The sequence below is a fragment of the Sabethes cyaneus genome, chromosome 1 (assembly GCF_943734655.1).
Source record: "Sabethes cyaneus chromosome 1, idSabCyanKW18_F2, whole genome shotgun sequence".
NCBI lineage: Eukaryota > Metazoa > Arthropoda > Insecta > Diptera > Culicidae > Sabethes > Sabethes cyaneus.
In genome coordinates, this window is record NC_071353.1 from 49,397,215 (window position 1) to 49,421,716 (window position 24,502).

Below are 24,502 nucleotides of genomic sequence, written 5' to 3' on the forward strand. Positions count from 1 at the left end.
GTTTGATCAAATCTAATATTAATAATACATATATACATGTAACCTATCTTAGAAATAGCGTGGTGAATGACCAATTGGTTAAAACCACATTAAATAGCAATAAAAAAAAAAAAAAAAAAAAAAAATTAGATTGAGTTCAAATATTTCGTTATCTGTGGTAGATCGTAGTTAGCATTTGTCAAACGTTAGAACTGTTTTGCTCAAAGTGTGCATATTGTCTGTCCAATAAATTGGTGTAGTTCACATTTATCACTATATACTGCCACTGGCTAAAATGTATCAAGGTTGGTAAAACAAGTCTGAAAGGTTTGCTTTCTCATATTTTTTTTTTGAATAAAAAACCGAAAACTATGACTTCCGGATAATCGAGCCATTTTTTCGGATAATCGAATTACGGATAATCGAGCCCCCGGATAGTCGAACCTCCGGATAATCGAGTCCGACCTATATTTAACACTCAATTATTTTCGAATTAAGTTTGAAACCATTTTCAAGATTTTTTTCTTCTAAACGATGACTGCATCGGTAGAAATATATGCCGAGAATGTTACTTGACGAAATGACCTAAGGCGCACAGTGTCTGAGCTCTGGTTTCCAACGAAACTGATTAAGCTGATTCGTATAACTCTTTAAGCACTAGCCCACGCAATTGTGTGGGTGAAGACTTTCGCCAAAAAAATATCTAAAACAGGTATCATGGTATCACGTATTATAATCGTACTATAATGTACAAAAGTTGAGTAACGTTATCTTAATAGTTACATTTAATATTCTTAAAATTAAATACCTTGTAGGAAAAGTAGATACCGTAGTAAAAATTTCCACAAAATTTCCTAAAAAGGAACCATCCTTAATACCATAATGCCTAAGAAATCTAGTCATGCTTTTTGCTTTTGGCAGGTTGAATCAATTAAAGTAAGGTGGTAAGTTCTCGAGCATACTATTTGTCATTTTCCTTGATTGTGATTTAGGAAGAGCAAATTTCATGATATCTATCATGCGTTTTGGTTTTGGTGAATTGCGTCGATATCATCGGAATCGACTGCAAAGCTGTGGAAAAGGCTTTTAGGCATTGATAGACATGATAGCTGGCAGGAATCGATGTGTGGCAGAGGAATTGGTATGCTCAAAACCTATGATAACAATACTAGCTTCAAAATCAAACGACGAACTGTAGTTACATATAGGACTTTCTATAGACTACGTAGGTACTTGAAATCTTTAAGGCTAAGAAGCTCTAAAGAGTTCAGTTGAAGTCCCGTTGTTTCAATGTAACACAATACTAGCGGCGCATAGTACCTTATTTACCCTCTCGGTAAACCTTTAAGAACTTTAAGTATAGACGTTGAAAGAAGTTGATGGTGGGTAAATTGGAAGATTGAATGTGGCACATACGCGTGAGATGCACATATTATCCAGTATACAAATATACATAGATAGTGAAGTTAATACTAGATGGCAGGGTGCAATAAGCTGGCACGTGGTCGGAATGTCAGCCCTTAAAATAATCAACAAAACTTTTTTAAGCTTGTCTGTTTAGTTATTGTCTTTTCATTTATCTATTGCTGAAAGAGCAAATTGTAAACAATCTTTTCATAAATAGTCAGTATAGTTATTGAACTCCGTGTTACTGTGCTATAATAATTTATGTAATCCATCTTTCAAATATTACCAATCATATTCCCTGACATATTCCAGCAGCTTGCTCAGTGATAAAAATAACCGTGCATATAGATGTTTCTATCAACTACAAATATTTATTCAATCACTACAGGCCACTTTAAGCATCACAAGAAGTAGAAACTCGTCAACGGTGAGGCTCACGGATTGTATCGTTTCCAAAATGGTAAGGTCTACTGTTGTGTGCTCGCCAAACTCCGAAGAGTGCCGACTGGCGGTTGATTGTGGCATATCCGTGGAGAAAAACAAGATTGATTCGGCTTTCTTTATTCGGATCGTTGATATATCTTGTTATAACGAGAGCCAGATAAATCTTTCCAATTTGCTCCGCATGGCCTACTATTGCTGCACACTTGCTCGCACCGGCCGCGCACCGGTAGTAGGGGTTGGCAGCGAGCGCTCGTCGTGACGGTAAAACACGGCGGCGCAACGGAACACCCTTGGCGACATATTTGGTCCAGGTAGCAGGGAAACCACCGCCGCTTGTTGCCGTGAGGATCCAATAATGCGGAATATGGTATCACATACACCTTCAATCAATTTGTGATGGAGCGCTTCACTCGGAGCACATTTAATTCACGTGAGAGCTGCTTGCGGGATATAGTCCATATCGTCATCCTCTTCGCGATGTATTGAATCCGAGCCATGTCAGGTTACCAGAAATATGTCCTATAGAAGTTACACTGAAGAAATGAGTAATCTTGATTTTGGGAGAAATAACAATGTAAAAATATCTTTAAGAATTATAAAGATACAGCCAAAAGTCCCAACAAGTTTAAAATGTAGATATTCTGTTTTTAATAAACAATCGAAGAATTTCTCTGCGTGACTGAAAAGAAATTTGTCGCGAATATGACGGATGCGCCGCTTCCCGTACGCACCGCAACCGTCAAAAGGAAATCGCAGAATATTGTTCAAATATTGCAAACTCTACAAGTGACATACTGATGCACCTTTATCTATGATAGAAGATTGGATGAAGCAGTTGAATTATGTTTACTTGTGATACCGAGGGTAGCTGTATTTATACACGCGGCAGCACACGTGCCATTCCGCCGATCTATTTCGGCCGGATTCTGACATTTCACAGCATGCATGCTGGAAGATATACAGACGATGCTATAGAAGGGCATGAAGTGAGGAGAAGTCATGCTGTTATCAAATCACATACAAATCGTAACTCACACATATCCCGCAGGGTATCTTTCCATCAAGAGTTTTATTGTGGAGACGCACTACGAGCAAAGGACAATGATTTCTTTTTCCTTTCCGCACATGGAACCAATTTATACAAATTTGCCATCATTTAATAGCAAGCTTGAATGCCCAAATCACTCGATTGCGTCATGAGTATCAGTTGAAAAAGGATTATTATCGGAGGCTTGGCTCTAGTCAAGGTTATTCGATACCTTCACCTTATTTGTGAATTAATATTTTTTTCGTTTAAAAGAAGAAAGCGAAAACCTCGCACGCCTTTCTATGCGAGGGAATCTGTATTATGTTTCTTTATTTAATCGCTTTCAAGGAACCACTCACAGAAATTGGAAAGGAGTTCTGTTTGCACAGCAAACACAACCTCCATATAAAAGCTCGGCCCGCAAGACTTTTCGGGCTTGGTCGGCTTTATGAAAAAACCGCCACTTGATAAGGCACCGAATATATTTGCAAACTAGTTGTTGGTCCATAAATTTCAATTAAGGTGGTGAATATAATCGGAACGAATTTTACATGGCTTAACATTTTAGGTAAAGGCTGCTTGCAGCCACTATCAGAAATATTTCAGCAAATTTTAAAGTTTTTTGATGGAAAGTTGAAGGGTTTTATGGTAAAATAAGAATATGCGTAAATTGATTAAATTTTCTATTATAAAAAAAAATTGTTTCGGTTTTTGAGGTGTGATTAGTATTAAACGCAGAGAAAATATTGAGCGGAGCTCCCGGTTGAGAGAATTCGAATTGCCAGGCCATTCATTTAACTAAACTGCCATTATATTCGGTACAGCCGCCACGCCCACTTTGTTCGCCGCAGAACACTAGTTTGCCTTAAACTCCCCCTCGCTTCTAACAGTTTTACAGTCTTAAGGTTTCCCCTGAGCACTACTATCACGTTATCAGTGGTATACCACCCCACGGCCTTGTCCCACAAAGACAGGATGCCAAAACGACACGGAACGATAATGTTGCGTCAGAAAAGGCAGCAGAACTTTTCCCAGATATTCGTGCACGTAAGTTGCCTGGTTGACGGTCCCGGTTACAGTGAAAGTGTTACTTTTCAAGCCACAGGTATAGATAACCAATCGACCGAGATATTTTTTTTGCAAATTTTGACATTTTCGAATGCTTGAAAATGTCTGCCACTTTTCGCATAAAACTCTTACCCAAACAATGGTTTCAAGTCTATCTACCTTGACATAGTTTTCGTCGTCCATCACCACACAATCAAATTTTGTCAGCATCGTCGTGTGGGTAAATCTTCGGGGTCGTGCCGTCTTGTTTGTTTATCGTCGCGATTTAAAATCACAACCTTCTTAGAAGTCGACAACCCGGTTCGTTTTTAGCCGGTCGACGAAGATATTCACAGCTCATCTTGCCACACCCACAGAAGGCCTTCCAAACCAAGTACGCAAATTCATCTACTTTCTTTCTCCTTACTTCAGGAACACCTGCTCCGGGAACTGATTTGTGTCTGCCTTTCATGAAAGGCTCAAACAATCCAACACGGCGCACTTCGGTTTCGTTAGCCGCTCTTGATACAGCTTCCTGGCGCTTCCAGCTTCTGATTTTGGTCACTGTGTTTTGTTTGTCGTTTCGGTTCAGTGTCTTCGAGTCTTGGAGATGACCGCATCGCATCCGCCGCATCGCGAATCGGAAGTTTCGGCCGACACATGAAAAGATTTAATACGTTTCAAGCCTTTTCCAGGTCAGCTGTCTTCGATGTACAGCCAGTGCACAGTCGGCAGAATCGACCGAAAAAAACGGAACTTTTTGTTGCCGCTGTTTTCAAGAAGTAAAAAGTGACTTTTCTTATGTAAAAAATCACGAGAAATGACGGGAAATTGTGCCCCATTCATCCCTATTCTCTAAGAGTTTAGAAAGAATCATGTATAATCTCTATCTTATTTGAGATTCTATGGTAATGCTCCATTGAGTTGATCGCCGCAATTCAAATTGTTAGCTTCTTGTGATCGGCGGTTTTCGGTGAAAATAAATTTAAATTCAAGTGCCAGTCTGTCCGTACGTTTCGAGCAACTTACTGGCTTTCACTTATCATCTGCGGACATTAAAACATTATATTTAACAAACTACACATATTACAAATTAAGATTTTGCTTCTTTACATTACACACCCCAAGCAACAATATGAGTTTTATTGTACTCTTATTGTGGTCTGCAAGACCAATCTAGGTTTGAAATACCATCGTAAGAGTATAATAAAACTCAAATTATTACTTGGGACTATATCTCGTTACAAACACATAATACATAAACTATTTTCTGTATTGCTCTCTCCCAAGTTTTTGTATCACAGGGTTGTAGGCGGTTTTGAAAGTTACAGAGTCAATTTGTTTCTTTACGATGTTATCCTCACCTCTAATCTATACATAAAAGGTTTCAGCAATCAGCCTGGTGTTATGTTTTGAAATCTTTTCTACTATTTTAGCCTCGTCAAAATTGAATTTATGTCCTGTTTCGTAAAAGTGTTGCGTTAAACCTGTACCACCAACTATTTTAGATTTTATCGTATACCGCCATCCAGGGTGAGATTGTGCCACGGGGGGGAGATTGTGCCAAAAACCAGAAATGTTTATTTGTTAAAATTTATTATATCTATAAAAACTGGTGACCTAAATTCGAAATGAAGATGAACATAACATATTTATTCATAACTTAGTATGGATAATATAATAAGATAATTGTTAACATAGTTATGTTAAAGCTTTGATAAAACAAGTATATCGCACAGTCAATAGTATCAAGTAATAGAAGTTAAATATAGTATCAGCGTTTTCGAATCGTAATTATTCGGCTCGTTCATTCCTTCCACAATCCCACCTGATTGCAAGGACGTGGCCGGTACAGTTATTGATTCTTTAAATATCTAGTCACTGAATTTTTCACAGTGAGAATGATCGGTCACTCCCAACCCCATTCATTTGATTCATTGTGCAATTTCACTGATTCGGGTCAATCATTGAGTGCAACCATTGATATGTGCAATCAGTCTAAGCTAAGCTAAGCTAGATATTTGTGTTTTTGTCCATTGTGATTTTATCTTTCAGTTTTGTAAATAAATATCTTTCACTTTATCAGTTGGTCTGTGAGATACGTCAATATTGATTTGCTTCAAATAATAAAATATCGAATTTAGCATTTCTCAAATTTGTTTTAAATAAAAGTATTCGCTTCAATTACGTAGTCGTGCTAACGTAAGAACTAGTATTCGCATTCAGCATTACGCTTTTAGCAGTACCTCTGCTACTTGTATTGTACTACTTTTGTGTTGAGAAATATATCGATGTCGATGTATAAAATTGAAACAAATTAGAACAAAGGCAATTTAACGTAATACTTATTAGTGCATTAGGATTCGGTCCAAAATAATAAAAAAACTGAGCCAACAAAATAATCAAACAACTACCTTAAACAGTCATTGAAACTTACAAACGAAACATGATCCGGTAAAATAACAACCTCCCGGACTCTCTCGTACTCGTCTTAATTTCATGTTCAGCCTTGCAGAGTAACCACAGGAACTTCGCTTCCCATCTGTCGAAGACCGTACGAACCAGAAACAGCGCCGTAACAAATCCTGTATCAACTGCAGGCGTAAAACGTAGAGCGTAGAGCAACTTTCAAGTGCACTTCAAAAGATTTTCACTTAAGGTGCCGTTAACAGACTGAAGTATCTGAAAAGGAAATGTGAAAGCAAAAAAAACGCAACGTAACGCGGAAAAGTTGTACTAACATCCTAATTGATGATGATTCTTGGGAACGTTTTGCTGTACTTCTGTCGGATGACGTAATAATAAATCGGCGGCGGGGAAACATGAAACTCGGCTGGTGGTGTATGATTTCCAACTTTTTCACCTGTTGCCTGTCAGGATAGCTTTCTTGCTCTCATAAGGATCTTGTAGGAGGATTTTCCCATTTATGGCTGTTTGAAGCAAAAATAATTTTCCAAGTGATATGAAAAATTCAGCACGAGTGGAAATATACCGTCTAAGACGATTTCATTCCGAGATGTTTATGGGAATTACGCGATTCATTGCTCAGCAACGAATTGAAAAGTCAGCAAGCATCTCCAATCAAGCATGCAATGCTTGGAATGAACCAGATATGTCTCACTTCGAGGTTAGCTAATTTATTCATATTATCATTTTATAACCTTAGTCTACGGTGGCTCCAGACAGCCTTCGGTCGATTTAATCACCTTCAAAATTTGAAAGTTTTTTGGCAAAAAAAAACACCAGCCCAATATGAAAGTTGACAGAACCAGTTCTTGAACCGTCTCGGAACGGAATTCGATTTAATCTGTTTTAAACGTTCCGGCAGACAATAAGCAAACGGGTGATTATAGAACTCGTTTGCTGGAGTCTGTCACGGGTATGGTTTTACGCCGCAAAATGTAAATTAAACCATGAGAGCCCGGTACTTACGGTGGACACGCGCTCGTTGCACTACTGAGCTGCCGGGTGGAATCGATTGGTTAGTGAAGGGTAAATGGATTGCATTAAGTACGGTGTCAGATATTCTTTTTTTTTCAGAAGCATGCAATACCTGATTGTCTTACCATTCCTGAAATAATTAGGATTTCTATGTATTTGATCAACATTTCTATATTTTGCGACGATTCAATTTTCCTTGATTAGAGTGATCGTCAAACCAAAACAAATCCAACTTGATTGAAAATATCAATGTTTGCTTCTTCTGTTTGTAAGCTGCGGTTGTTAAAACTTAACCAGCAGCAAAAACAGCTGTATATTTTTCGGGTTACCTAATTTTCCAAGGCAGGTCCTTCGTTTCAGAGCGATAAAAGTTACTGACTGACAGAGTTTTCGAGTTTTCGGTTCAACTAAATTAAAACAATAAAGCGAATTTAACTTAACTAGGAACATTTATTCCTGCAATCTCTTTTACGGTACTGCTGCGATGGGAAAGTCGAAACAAGTCCTCATTATTGGTCACGCAGCGGTCCTGATAGCCATGACCATGATCGTAAGCACATCGTATCGACTTACCCGCCGACTTAAGCGATCCCAAAAGTAATCGCAGTGATATTTCTAATGGATTCTTCGTTAGCTCTGTTTCATTGCCTTTGTCGGTGAGCTGCAGAGAGGAGTTCTGCACGTTTGTTTACCTTCAGGACATCACATCCCAAGCAACCATGTGAGTTTTATTGTACTCTTATGGTGGTCTTCAAGACCAGTTTTGGTCTTAAATACCATCATAAGAGTATGATAAAACCCAAGTTGTTACTTGGGATAGGTATTTTAGGTTTTAAACGAAAATCTCTGAGACGTTGGAAGGGAAGTTTTTTCTAAAATCTGTCATTGTGGCCCTGAACCTTCTGGATGCAATACACATCCCAATTCCAAAAAAATGTCCTAAAGATGATTATAGGAAAATCACTTACCTATGTACTGTAATTTACGAAATTATGGCGATATTTTTGCTGCAATTATTGGATAAGTTTGCCATCCTACCAAGCGGCGTTCTTAGCAAATACAGTGGACTCTCCGAAAAGTTAATCGACTGGGGAATGGGTCGATTAACTTTTCTGAGCAGTCCTAAAAGTCATTGAAAATGATAAATACAAAAGCGAAAAATGCATTCTCGAAAGTAGGGTACACATTTTTATGTATCTGGAAGTTGTAAAGGAAAGAAATATGTAGCAAGATCTGAAACTTAGTTTCTTTCAGTAAGTTCAAAATAGTCGGTTATACTAGTTTACCTTGTTTTTTTCTTAGTCTACGACTACGTTTTGATAATGTTCGCGCTTATTTATTGTTTCGTGCTGTTCCTTCTTTTGCATTTAAAATTCAATCTGAGTTTGCACTTTTCCAGTATGTTATCAAAAATCCTGAAGTAACTATGTGCCCGAATTAAACTATTGTTGCAACTGTCCAGTACAAAAATGCCTTGGGCATAACCGTCTTTAGACATTACCCTTCTTTATCGACAGACTTCGCAGCCGGCTGTTATAGTACAGGACAGTTACGGGGCTAGTGCTACAATCCTACTGACTGGGTATGAAATGGGGAAGGCAACTGAGGAGCGTCCAATATTCGCTATGACGGCGCCGCAGTGGAGACACCTGCATTAGTTTCGAGTTTGCGTGAAGCAGAATAGCGATTTGTTAATGAGTGCAAAAGATAGAAACATGTCGAAAATAATTTTCACGCATTCAGCTACGGGCAGTTCTGCAAGTGTAAAAGAGGTCGTGTGGTGCCGTCATAGCGAATAGCTGTAGCCATCCCAAGCCCCTACCTAGCGCCTCCACGTGGCCATACCTGGTAATGCTCTTTTGAGTAGCCAAGCTAGGAGGTGCGATGCTGGGTGGTTTCCGGCTGCCTGATCTCAAACCCGGGGTTTCGGGCAGACAGCGGAGCCACACGGCCTTGCTAATAGGTAAGCTTAATTTAGTTATTTTATTTATTTATTTTTTTTTTTTCGTTTTAGCTTATGAAGCATCTCTTGCTATATAGTAAAAACTTTGGCCAAAATGAGTTTTAATACCTCACATGGATACCAGAATGAAAAAATTAAATTAAGTATTAGAAGCACTTATGGAACTTCAAAGAACGCTATTCTATTTCATACGAAGGACTGCTGATGAGATTGTTCTATTATATACCACACTTCATTATATACCCATATATACCACATTTCCTCTTAATATCATATTATTAATAGTATTATTATTGATATCACAAATGTGGAAGGCTGGATGATGGAGTGGATTGCCAACCTGAATCCTTAAGGTCTGAAGCAAATATGGCACTTCTCAACTCAAAACAAACAAATCATCACGTGGGTTAAAGTTGGTATAGCGAAATTGATTATTACATGGAAGGATCCTAATGCTGGAAGGCGACTCTCATAACTCCGGAATGCGCACAAGTGCCTCTGCTTGTGGGTCCGCCCAATCCCTTTGGCCCTTCTGTAACAGCATCAATGTGAAATTCATTTGATAATCAAATTTGGATCTACTGTAATTCTACCTACATACATTGGCAAGTCCTTGAAATGATGGTGGCTTTCCCCTACTACTACTACTACTACTACTACTACTACTACTACTACTACTACTACTACTACTACTACTACTACTACTACTACTACTACTACTACTACTACTACTACTACTACTACTACTACTACTACTACTACTACTACTACTACTACTACTACTACTACTACTACTACTACTACTACTACTACTACTACTACTACTACTACTACTACTACTACTACTACTACTACTACTACTACTACTACTACTACTACTACTACTACTACTACTACTACTACTACTACTACTACTACTACTACTACTACTACTACTACTACTACTACTACTACTACTACTACTACTACTACTACTACTACTACTACTACTACTACTACTACTACTACTACTACTACTACTACTACTACTACTACTACTACTACTACTACTACTACTACTACTACTACTACTACTACTACTACTACTACTACTACTACTACTACTACTACTACTACTACTACTACTACTACTACTACTACTACTACTACTACTACTACTACTACTACTACTACTACTACTACTACTACTACTACTACTACTACTACTACTACTACTACTACTACTACTACTACTACTACTACTACTACTACTACTACTACTACTACTACTACTACTACTACTACTACTACTACTACTACTACTACTACTACTACTACTACTACTACTACTACTACTACTACTACTACTACTACTACTACTACTACTACTACTACTACTACTACTACTACTACTACTACTACTACTACTACTACTACTACTACTACTACTACTACTACTACTACTACTACTACTACTACTACTACTACTACTACTACTACTACTACTACTACTACTACTACTACTACTACTACTACTACTACTACTACTACTACTACTACTACTACTACTACTACTACTACTACTACTACTACTACTACTACTACTACTACTACTACTACTACTACTACTACTACTACTACTACTACTACTACTACTACTACTACTACTACTACTACTACTACTACTACTACTACTACTACTACTACTACTACTACTACTACTACTACTACTACTACTACTACTACTACTACTACTACTACTACTACTACTACTACTACTACTACTACTACTACTACTACTACTACTACTACTACTACTACTACTACTACTACTACTACTACTACTACTACTACTACTACTACTACTACTACTACTACTACTACTACTACTACTACTACTACTACTACTACTACTACTACTACTACTACTACTACTACTACTACTACTACTACTACTACTACTACTACTACTACTACTACTACTACTACTACTACTACTACTACTACTACTACTACTACTACTAGTGCAACAATCCTACTGACTCTATCTAGCAGCAGCACCTAGCCGAGATTCGACCATACGACGACTGGCTTATTAGACCAACATCGTACCTCGAAGCTAACTGGGCGGGTCTGTCCGGAACAAAAGTTTAATTTAATCCCAGTTATGATGCGATTCTGTATGAAACTGTGGAAAGGCGACAAATCGAAAAATTAGAAATAATGATAGAAGGTAAACACACGTCACACGTACGTGACAACCAGTAGATTCAAACTCTCAGAAAAGTTAAAGCAAAAATTAACTTTTTAGAGTGTCGCGTGAGAGCTAATATTCGCTTAACTTTTCTGAACAATTAACTTTTCAGAGAATTAACGTTCTCGAGAGTCCACTGTATGTAGATTGGTAGAAAATCACATTTTTACCTCAATCCATGTTATGGAATAATATTGGCATAAGGGAATTGAACTATATTCTTTACCTTTGTTATATTATATAACAAAGGTTTTTTTCTTTGGATATAAGAAAGGCGCTTGATACAGTAAGTAAGACGTGATGAGTTGAAGGTTTAAGATAGATAAATTCCCAAAATATCTTGTAAATAGCACAGTCGAGTTAGGATTCAATAAAACAACAAAACTGAGATGGATGGGTCAAGAAACACCCAGAATTGAAAAAAAGAGGATTTACGTTAGTACTACATAGGGTCCTCTGTCGCTTGAGGGCGAAATTTCCTGAAATATCTTCGAGCATGGAGCATGGAATAAGACTTCCGCTTATTCTTGCATACGCAGATGATGTTTTAATAATACGTCATGATTTAGAGCTGTTAAATAGATTGATAGTGGAGTTAGAGACATTACTTCAAAAAGTGGGTTTGAATGTTCACCCGGGAAAATCCGAGCAAATTGTACGAGATCCCAGTTTCACGAGGAAAGTAATTGAATCTGTTTATAACATTGGAACGTTTCCAGTTGCTTCTTAGAGGTGTTACTTAAAGGTGTATTTGACTGCAACCCTGAGTCGTACAGAAAGTGTAAAATCAAGATCTACAAGGTGAGCAGTGATGAAATAACTGCGAGATGCATTAGGTTTATGAAAAAACTATAATCTAATTTAAGTATTTTATATGTTTCCAGGTCTCAAATCAAGATAATATTATCATTTCTGATGAAAAATAAACCACCATGGGAAATAACTTGACGAATATATATTACCATAGTAATACTTTCAATAGTTTTTGGAATATGCCACTACGTTGACAGCAGCTAATCGTAGAGCTTTGAGAAGATATGAGAGGAAAATTGTACAAGAATAGTATAGAGCTTGTGAATATACAACAATGTTTTCAACAAAATCAAAATTACTAAAATGACGTACCATATGAAAAAAAATAAAAGTATATCGCATTTTGTATTCAAGCCATATAGCAAGAAGAAAAGATAATCATGTAATTCAAGCGGCGTATAATCTGACCTTGGAAGATCGAAAAAGAAAATGTCTTCTATGTGATACATAGTTTAAATCAATGTTGTTCTACGTCGAAAACTGAAGAGGGATAACACCAGAGTTTTTACCAAGCAGGTATAGAGAACCAAAAAGCTACTTATTTGGTTTTGAAAAAGAAGCCACGCTGGTTTCGTACCTACTGAAGACAAATCGGGCTAGTATTTTGATTTCGACAATCCATAACTAGCTAGACAATGACCAGGCTGAGGAAGCAAACTTTCACGTGTTACTCAACATTATTGCAAAAGTATTGCATTTTGTCTGATTTTAGAGGAAGGGTTTTGGGACATCAGTCAGAAATGGGGTTGAGGGGGGTGGGGTGGTTGGGATCCCGCCGCTGTCACGAAAGTATGTCCCTTAGGGTCCCGATCGATTTTCAATATTGTTCCAACAATCGATCGGAATATCTTCTACGCGTTGGCCGAAATGAAGAATGCTATTAATTCGTGAGTACACACTATTAAAAAAATTAAAGTTATGAAGCATTGTCCAACTGAAAATCCTAGCATCCTGATTGGTTGGAAAGGACGTCATCAAAGTTTGAACGTGATTTTTTGCAAAAAGTTAACAGAAACTTCCCGTCCCAACAGATCGAAAATTATTTGCGACGTTTAAACCTATACCAATTTGATATCTGTGCTTGGGAAGTACACCAGAGGGAAAAACCACCCCTCTTTCTCAATCTATGTTATCATTTAACATTTAACTTAGTCTAATTTGATGCCCTGAAAGTAAACAATTTTGTCAAGGCATACGATCACTCCTTTTCTTCAACGGAGTTTATCTTTAAACATTGAATCTGGTCCAAATCGATGTCCTGAAAGTGAAACGTCATAGAAAAGTGAGCGATAGTCATTTCCTTTTGACGGATTGTATCCATATAGGTCATTTCCTTTTGACGGATTGTATCCATATAGGTACTGCAAGAAGTTGTTCGGAATTGTTGTCTTACACGGAAACAGGGCTGAAGGGGTATTTGTGCATGTAACGTAATGCAGCCGTTCTCAAAGCGAGGAAAATCAGTGATTCTCTTATCCGAAAATAGTTTTTAACGTTTCATTTACTGCTTTGCGTCAGCTAGTTGCCTGCATTTCTTAACATAGTTTCAATAGTCAAGCGTTACATTTAGATTAATTCCAGGGCAGGAGGGATCTTTATCTTTTCACTAATTTTCGCAGTTAGTATGGAAAAAATCCAGCAGTTCATCGAAGTCATATTCTCCTGTTGGCATTTTTCCTATTCGGTCGCGTTAAAGCATCGCGCTTTATGCCCCCTTAGCGGGGAGGGGGGAAGCATCATGTTTGTGGCAATTCGTGGCGCCTGATTTGATTTGCGTCTATTCAAAACGTCATTCATCGTGACACATCGAATCATTCCTTGCTGAAAAGATGCTTTATGCCATTATCTCGGTGCATCGAGCCCTGATGATAAGAATTGATTTGAGCACATGAGAATTCCAGCGGCACCAGCCAGCAGCGACACGCGCAATCACCGGCCGACAAATGGCGCTGTATTAGGACAGCAGCTCAGATGGCACACACCACAATTGTCGTTTGCTCTTCCGAACTCGATTCCAAACTAGCCGTTTGATTCTTACTCTTGGTAGTGCGAATAGCAATACATTAGGGTTCGCGCAACCATAGATTCTAGCTAGAATCCATTTTAAATTCTATTGCCATAATTTAAATTTTAATAAAATGATTTTCGCACCTCCGGCCGAGAGATGGATTTTATTCAAATAAGTAAATTTGTATGCACAATATGCCATTTGATATTTTCATAAATTTGATCACCTCGAACAGTGCCAGGCCAGTCAAACTGGAGCGTACAGATGGAAAATGTGCTGCATATATTTCCGATCTCCCCGAGGGCCGTATCATGACACACGTACGCACGGACCGTATTAACATAGCCGGTCGCCTAGTACACACTCATAGCTGCTCAGCCCATCGTGGAAGACAGCATTCGAGCACGAAATATATGCATCGCAATCGAATGTTGCCTCGCGTGCATCGAATCCAGCTCCACCGCCACCTGGTGGCTACGCAGTAAACCCGCGAAATCAATGCATTAAAATAGTTGACTTTCCAATAATCACATTATTATAAAAATATAATACGGTGGCGGGATAAGTAAGTAAAAAAGAATTCATGTAATCCGCTGATAAACTAGAGACCTATTTGCAAGCTCGCTGGCAGGTACGCACGTTTAATTGAATGCAGAAAAAATGCGCACACAATTGAGTGTAAATTGCATCGCGGCAAAATACGTATTTAAAATACATTTCATCAACAGCTTCCCATCACGCGAAGTGGAACGTGCGCCCATTATCAGCCGGCGGTTCGTGATAGCGAGCACAGAACATGGCGCAGCGCGCTTTGCTGGGTCCGAATTGACCGATGACGATTCGTACGCTCTATGATTGGACGGACGAAATATATATATACGCAAGGAGACGACACACCGATAGTGGTATTCGCCCTTTCTAGAGCTGTGGCAAAGGCTCTATGAAATCCCCGTTTTACGCTGACGTACATCAAGTGTTTACTTGTTCTGTATCTGAAGTCGGCCTCTGGAAAGCAAGTTGTTTACCTTTTCGGAGTGGTACAGAAAACAATAGGTTTAAACACTCCTAAACTGCGACAAAATTTGCGCAATTAATTTGATAAGAAAGCCTCTCGAATCTAGCGCGGATATCGCAATTATCAACCTATGATTCTCGGACATCCAAGCTGTTAGACGTATCCATTTTGATCTATGCCATACAAATGCTAGCGACTGATCAGATGAATTGTTAATTTAATAAAAACTAACGTTTTAGATCAAAATTTTGAACTTTTCGACTAAGAAATCGGAATGACCATACCCAGATAACAATAATAGCTTTAATGCACTCTTATTGCGGTTTTTACGATCAATTATGTTATAGTTAACGATGCACAATAAAACTCAAATGATTCTCACATTCAAGATAGCAGTTCAATAGAATCAATAAGAAACTTTGGAGTATTAATGGACATTTTTGACCGAGGATAACTCACAGAAGCTTGGTATACTATGTCATTCTGAAATTAGTAAACAGTAATTCCATGTATAATCAGTTCTTGTCAAACGCAGTCATTTTGCTGTATATTGTTCGATTTTCTTGCGTAAGCTTTATTAAAAGCTCAGGTTTCTAGGTACCGCGTTAATTCCTATTTATTCTGAAACAAAAACAAAACTTCTTCGGCCCGCAGAAAGGTTAACATCCATTTTTACTGTTTATTAAAACTACGTGTGTTCAGGAATTGTACTCAAGTTCACCAGTTGCTTCCAGTATACAATGTAACGCAATGTAAAAATTTCCGTAGCGAATATGTAATTGATGACCGTCGAAAGACGATGATTTAAATATAATGAATTACACTGACTCATAATTGTACTCAGTAACAGGTAACAGTGGATGCAATTTTTGATGTATCTTTCAAAATTACCTCCACTTATTCAATTCTTATCACGGTGTCAAACCACTGGAATGAATGAGCACGAAATACACCGAAGATGGCGATCAATTACCACAAGTGCCCAAGAACCATCAAGGTGTGATTATAGCAAATTGCCTTCGAAGAAACTGGTTCCACGCAAAATATATTGATTACATTACCAGTAACTGGTTGTGTTCCACCAGCCTGGCGTGTCTACATAGCATGTGTCCAGCGAGCTGGACAATTTATGTACAGTTCACTTACGCGAGGCCTTGGTCTGCAAAAACTGTCTCCACCGTCGTTTTTCTTTCCGATCACTTCCCTTTGGATCTCCGCTGAAGGCACAGGTTGACCAGGTCAGCTTTCTTTTTTGCTTCCCATATAAAGCAGTGAAGTGCACCGCAAACTTGCCCACAAACACAGAAAATAAAAACCAAAAACCCCAAATGATATACTAACCTTCCATCCTGCACTGCTGTTGGAGTCTCCCTTATCTTTAAAATATGGCACATTCTGCACCATCCATTCATAGATCTGGCTGAGCGTTAGTCGGTTATCACCTGCTGAACTAATTGCTTGTGTAATTAAATCAGCGTACGACAGGTTACCCCAAGCGTTACGGCGCGAAGAGTTTTTCTTCGTGGTGGACGACACTGATTGCGGTTGATTTGCATTGGTACCTGTGGAAAAAAAGGGAGCGGAAAATTCATCGTCAGTTACGCGGGAGCAAGTCGAGTCACCGTATCGCTCACTGGCCGTAAGCGAATGTCAGACGAAATATGCGACCATGCCGCCGACCAGCGAACGGAGGTGACTCGTCAGGTTAGAAGAAAAAAAAGAGATCTAAAAAGGCTCAATTCACCCAGCAGAATGATAAAATGAATGAAAATTAATATTCGATGAATATCTGAAAAATTATGTATTAGATCACAGTGGGTTTTCGAATTCGGCATGGTTCGATTTTGGTATGCCTCGATTTTGGCAACAAAAGTATCCGTTTTTGGCAACACAAAATATTTTACTTGCAAAAATATGCTTAAATATCAGTCACTTACACATACTTACACACACATACTTTAGATGACGAAAAAATATTACCTTCAGTGTGTTCATGAAAAAAAAGTACGTGGTTATAGAATGTTTCGAACAATAATATATTTATTGCCGTAGAACAACGTCTTACCGCAGGTCGCCAAAACTTACTTCACCGCACGGATAGCTATTGGCGGGTTTTGTAAACATAAAAAGGTTGATTAATAACATTTAGTCAATTTCTAGCGCATTTACAATCAATTTTTTCAAATCAAACAAGGGTCTCGATTTTGGCACGGTTTCGATTTTGGTAACATAGGCGACACGCATTTGTTGCCAAATTCGAAATCCTTCTATAACAGTTTTTATTGTTAAAAACAATTTTTTTTAACTTTTTGTGCTCAGTAATTTTCAACTATACTCAGTTTTCTTCTTTTTACTACTTATTTTGAATTGCAAAAGACAGATATCTAGCTCAAACCCCGCATATAGAGTAAGGAGGGGTAAAAGTGCGATGTGGGTAAAAGTGCGATTCAGTGATTTATCGGTGCAGATTCCGAGTAAATTTTCTACATTGGCATGGATGGGTGACTACTTTGACAGCTTGAATCTAACGTAAACTTTGGTTGCTTACGAAGCATAGTTAATGAGTTATGTGCAAATGTTATTTTAGGGCGGTTTTGATGTAATTTTTTGTTATACGGCAAATACGATATCAACAGGAGAATATTACTTGTTGAAAATTTGTAGCAGCGTTTTACATCACTCAGATATCTGTTTTGAAAATACGGTGAAAATAATTTAAAAAATATATTTCGCTTTTCCGTAATTTAATCTAACCCCGTCAAGCGCCTAGCGGGGTAAAAGTTCGATTCACGGACGGGGCAAAAGTACGATTCATGGACGAGGCAAAAATGTATTGCTTATTATATACAGCTTTAGGCACTATATTACAGATACTAGAAATGAAAGATCTGCAGAAAACTGTGTGCTCTACAGATGTTGGCCGAAGAAAAACAATGTGTTTCCACTGATGAAACAAAAAACAAACGTTTTGAAAAGTTTCGATCTAACGGAGGCTGCAATACACCAGCGCAAAATAGAAAAGGTGCAAATTGAGAATATCCCTTACAGAAACATAACGCAGATTGAAGATAATGTGGTTTTGTCAGCAACTGCTGGGCTAATTTCATGGATTCTAGCTTCGAACTTTTGCCCCGCGGTATTCGCACTTTTGCCCCCCTAGTGGGGTAAAAGTGCGAATCAGCACTTGATCAAAAGAAAGAAGAATTTATTTTGCAAAACACTATTACCGCAGATGATTTATAGTTGAATGTGAAGACATTGAGTTACTGCATCACTATAAAATATATTATGTTGTTGTCCTTCTTTATATCTCACGAAAATTGATGACAACTTCAAACATCGCACTTATGCCCCGCCCTACTCTATATCAAACTATATTTGACTATCCGCAATCTGATAAATTCAGTAAAATTCAGAGGACAATAATCAAACTCTATTAGTGACCAATCGAGCGTCCCGCAAGGCTCTCATTTAAGACCTCTTCGCTTTATTTTACTTGTGAGTCACTTATCCTTCTTACTTATTACTGCTTTCTTGTATCACCGGACGCAACAATTTTCAAAAATGTTTCGATTTCAATTTCAAATATGCCACTGGTCAAAACGCTTCCTTGTCCTTTTCACCATTGTACAGTGGAAGAATTTTTGTATATCAATAGACGCAACGGTTGATCAAACTAATGATAGTTCGCAACTCAACCACAGGTGACGCTGCAAAATCAAACTTTTTTGTTTTATGATACAGAGCTACACTGAGAAAACTTTTCGTATAGTTTCTATGTGTTTCACACATAGATTTTTTCCATGTGCCCAGTAAATGAATTTTATGTGCCAAACAGTTACCATTTATGTGCTTTTAAAATTTACCTTTAAAATTTGCACATACTATTCATATGCAGCTAATTTTCATGTGCACTTCTAGGCGGATTGTGTTCATATGTGGCACATAATTATCATAAGGATTTTCATATGGATATTTTCCATTAGTTATGTGCGGATTATTTTGAGTTTCTTCGGAAAAGTTGTAGATAGTGTTATTGCAAAAATATTTCTGAAGTCACAATTTTTCTAAGTATGACAGCTTTTGAGATACAACAATGTTCTACAGATGTATGAATATTATAAAAATACATCATTTTGCAGAAGACCGCGTACCAGAATCTTCAACTCAGACTGAGTTATTGACAGATTTAGTCTCGAACCACCATAGAGTTATTGACAGAAATGGCACATTTTGTACTCGTTAGGCTGAAGAGATGCAAAATGTGACAACTGAAATAAGCATAAGCATAGGATACCTCCCGTGTGCTGCTACTCCGTTATTGACCAGGACCGATGAAAATTGCAAAATGATGACTGGAAAAAGCATACTTGGGACAGCACGCTATTTCTCATTGTGCAACCTTATCAGGTCCCTGCATGCTGATCAATACTGACGTCGGCCACGTCCGGATGCGGGGCCTGGTGGGATGGGAAGGAATGTTAGTCCAATACTTGTGGCTACTAAAGACCAGGGAATCCTCTACATCTTCATCACAAGTATTTCGGGAAAGGAACTGTTGTTAGTAGATGGGGGGAGCTAGATGTATAATGTGAGTATGTAAGCACCAGTTTTATGAGACTAACCTGGATATTCGAAAATTTTCTTGTAAAGCCAGTAATTACGAAAATTAAGATATAAAAAATACCTTTTTAAAAAATTTAGTATAATGCCATTGGTGCTCATATACAACCATAATTTAATTTATATCGAAAAATACTATGCACATGAGCGATTTACGGCTCGAAAACTACGTGGCAATTTGAACTTATTATACCTGAAAACAAAAATCTGGGATGATGAAACGATAAGCATTTGCTCTTACCAACGCTAATATGGAGAGATATAGCGCCCTACATGGTTGCAAAATGTGGCAACTAAAATATACATAAACTGAAAGTACATTTAAAGCTGATCTTAAATTGTGTTGAGACATTTGTCCCTTTTAGTATCTTCATGGATTAATCTGTATTTAAAACGAAGATTACTCATTTTAGTGATAGTGCACACATATTAAGGGGACATGAACTACTAGAATTTTTGATAACAGTTACAGTTACAGTTACAGATTTTGATTCTACACACTCTTCCGCTTATTTTGATACTAATTTTGTAATGATCCGACCTCGGGAAGTGGTATAACCAAAAGGATTGGTTGAAAAGCCAATATGCCCGAGCAGACCCGGCCGTGATTTTTGGGCACACTTCTACTATGTTCTATGGCGGTTCAGGTGGTGCCAACCATAGCTGCCAGTAACTGCATATTAACGAAAAAAGTTACTTGTAGAAATGATAAAATTCTTGCCTCAAATCAGCTTATAAAGCAAATAAAGCAACATACGATATTTATATCTTCTAGAACGTTATGTATCAGTCAGTTAGATAAAGTTTTGGGTGAAAAAGGTTAATAGACTAATTTTAAGGGGTCACAACAGAAAGCCAATTATATATCGCAAACCATACGACGTATATACCTAGTAAATTCGGTAAAGTTTGATAAAATTTAAAGTTCTACAATTTTAAAGCACATATAAACTTGCTATCTAGTTCTAACAAAAAATTAATTTTTTCAAGTGAGATATCCCCCTAATATCAAATTGTAATAAGAAGTAAAAAGATGCAGAAGATTGTTTTAAGTTACTTCTCTGAAGACACCTAAGCTCAAAAACGTCAGGTAAGGCGTGAATATACTTTAGACCGTTTTTTTTTTCAGAATGGTCCCACTGTGTGAAGTACGCGCGTACTTTCCAAGTACAGATATCAAATCATAATAGGTTCATAACGTCGTAATGAATCTTGCACCTGTTGGGACGGGGAGTTTCTGTCACTTTTTTGCAAAAAACACACTCAAACTTTGATGACGTTTTTTTGTTAGCGAATGAGGATGCCGCCAGATGTATATTGTTCAGTAAACAGATTTGTCAAAGACAGCAACCTTCTATCTCTTCACAGTCCGGAGATATTAGAGATTCTAGTACCGAGATTCTAGAATCACCTAATTTGTTCGCCATTTGCGCCATCTACCGAATCAATGTCAACTTTATTTTTCGTTTCCAGATGCGTTTTTACTAGATAAACAACTTTGTGGAAAACTGCAACTTTTTATCCTAATCCTAAGGATTAGGCAACATTGTTCGCCGTGTCCTCAGTACACAACGCGACCACTCATGTAACTTGTAACGTGTAAGAGGTTATAAAAACCTTCTTAACCTTCCTAATGCATTAGAAAAAAGTTACATATTGTGCATTGGGGTCGAAAACGACCCAAGTTTTGAAATTGCTCTCATTCATCCATTTTCAATCCGAATTCCGTTTTCTTTACTTCGTTTGAAAGTTATGGCCAAAAACTGGCACCCAAGGTATGTTAGGGAATATTTGTTGACTAATGGCCACTTCTCCGTCGTTTCCGGAACACCCAAGATGAATTATTTCTAAATTCAAAAATGTCCCGCAGAACCAGGTACCGGATGTTTCAGAACCGATGGTAAAGTGGCCATATGGCTTCTAAATGCCACTGTTTTACTTCCATCAGTCTTATTTTATTAAGCCGATGTGATTTGATATGTCGCATTATGAGTCTAAATGTCCCCAAAAACCGGTTATCGGATGTTCCAGGACCGATGCTAATGTGGCCATTCGCCTTCAAAATGTCTTTATTATACTTTCAATAGCCTTATGTTATCAATGTGATGAAATTTGAGGTGCCGCAATCCTAAGGACAAATCATCCTAAAATTCCAAATTGTCCTCAAAAACCGGGTACCGGGTGTTCCGGAACCGATGGTGAAGTGGCCATTCGGGTCCAAAATGTCCCCATTGTACTTCCACTAGTCTCATTTTATTAACCCTCTAGTGCCCAAAGTTTTGATTTGCTTGAAAAAATTTTAAAATGCTCATTTCGTGGCCAGAATAATGGAAAAAATATTCTCTAATTACTAAGTTCAGGAATAGTTTGATTATTTATAAAAATTCGTAACCCGCTAATTGGCGGGGTTGGGCACCTGGGCGCAAAAAAAGTTGCGAAATCAAATTTTTCGATTTAATTCGGGACATCCATTTCAGGACATCTATAACAGTGCTAGTATTTATGGAACTAGTTATAATGAGCTTCAACTGAAATTTTTGGCCATATGGCCGATTCCAGGTCCCGGACAAGTTCCTTCAAAATCCCTTCCGTGCTTGAATCAGAAAAGAAACCCTCCCCGGGCCCGGAGCCGATCATACGGCCTCTGAGAGACATGAGATGATCGCCAATCGCTATTTTGTCGAGTGCTGATGTTTTTTGACATGCGACACGACATACTTTACGGATGGTGAAATGTTCCTTTATGGAAACCGGTTCCGGATTTATAGTGTCCCCCAGGATTTGAATGGCGCGCACCATGGCTCATAACTGCGGCAAAGTAACTGATATGTCCACAGTCGATGATATGTTTACGAAAATCGACAGATTTCAAACAAATTTTAAATATTTGGCAACTTTATCTAAAAAAGTCATGTAACGGTATCCCAAGGAACTCCGGAATAACTCCGGGACCATATGACATATGGCTATTATCTATAGATATTATGAAAATAGAGAATATTTTCGGAAAAATTCCCTAATTTGGTGAAAAAATATACAAAGATAAAAAAGTTACGGCCATTTTAGTGAATTTTGCGGTGCTAAAAATGAAGTAGACCTTAGAGGGGTTAACCGAAGCGTCTTGCGGAGGAAAACTAGACTTGACTTCCAGCTTGAATGCATCATTGAATCTCCTTACCAATAATATTGTCAGCGTTGACCGAAGATCCCAAATATGAACTCATCAACCACTTCCAGCTCATCGTTGTCTATAGTCATTGTCCGTGTAAAGAACCGGTAAAATTTTAGAAAGACGAACAACAACTCCCAAGTCCGGATTGCCTACACCATAATATGGTTTGAAACTGTAACCATTGAAAAACCATTAGAGTCTGATAGAACATGAAACTTAAATTCTCATTTATGTGATTTGTTTGATAAATTGGGTTTTTCATTTTTGTTGTACACATTTGTTCACTACAATCTTTTATCGACTGGTAATTCACTCAATTTGTTCATTAACACAAAGTTACTAAGCGGTATAGATTAAAATTTGCGGTTTTAAAATGGTCTATGATAGATCCCATTTTGAATAATATTGTCTTGCTTATCAAGATTTTGTCGTTAAGCAGCAAAATTCGTCGGGTTTCATTGAATCTGTTTCTTGGTTATAGGGTTATGGTTTTCAAATTCCATAAAATGCAAACATGTTTTGTGATATAGCTATAAAGCGCTATATTGCAGCTCGTCAAAAAGGCGCATTGAAAATTAGGTGATAAGTCCTATAAATTCCCCTTCCGTTTTAATGCCACTGCATGTTTGTGTATTTTTCAAGGCATATAAAAGAAGCTAACAAGGCCTATTACAATAATTTCTAGCTTCTAATCTTCTAAACTCGAAAAAATCAATAAATACAACGAAAACAACACGTTGTCAAATTACCAAAAAAAAGTTGTCGTTAATGCCCAACCCCGCCAATTGGCGGGGTCAGTTCCTTGATAAAAATCGACCAGTTCCTAAACTTTTTATCGCAAATTTCCTTTTTTACCATGAAGTACAACTTATCAGCTACTCACCAATAATTTTTTTGTTAATTTATTCCAAGAAATAAGCAATTTACAACAATTTGAATTTCACTCTGCAGAGCAAAATAATTTTTTCTCAGTTTTCTGGCATTTTTCAAGTTTCGCACGAAATATCTGTTTCAAATTAAAGTAATAACACAAACAAACCACTCGAATAGTTAGATTAGACTATAATGAGAAGGTATCAGTGGATACCAACATAAAACGAAATAAAGATTTACAACGATTTTCCTGAAGCCCGCCAATTGGCAGGGTTGGGAACTAGAGGGTTAAGCCAATGTGATTTGATGTGCCGCAAAATGAATTACCTCAAAGTGTAAAAATGTCCCCCGGGACCTGGTAGTGGGTGTTTCGGAATCGACGCAGGAGTGGCCATTACTCAACAAATATTTCCTAATATACCTTGGATGCCAGATTTTGGCCATACCTTTCCAACGA

The 24,502-nt window shown here is 37.8% G+C and overlaps 1 protein-coding gene across 10 annotated transcripts in view; it reads right to left on the reverse strand.

The window, feature by feature from the left end:
- LOC128732794 (forkhead box protein O) overlaps positions 1-24,502 on the reverse strand; it is a 197,621-nt gene that overhangs the window by 149,869 nt on the left and 23,250 nt on the right. For all 10 annotated transcript variants that reach the window (XM_053826177.1, XM_053826175.1, XM_053826176.1 and 7 more), the window contains exon 3: positions 16,719-16,939. In XM_053826177.1, the coding sequence (XP_053682152.1) occupies positions 16,719-16,939 (221 nt within the window). The remainder of the gene's footprint in view (positions 1-16,718; positions 16,940-24,502) is intronic.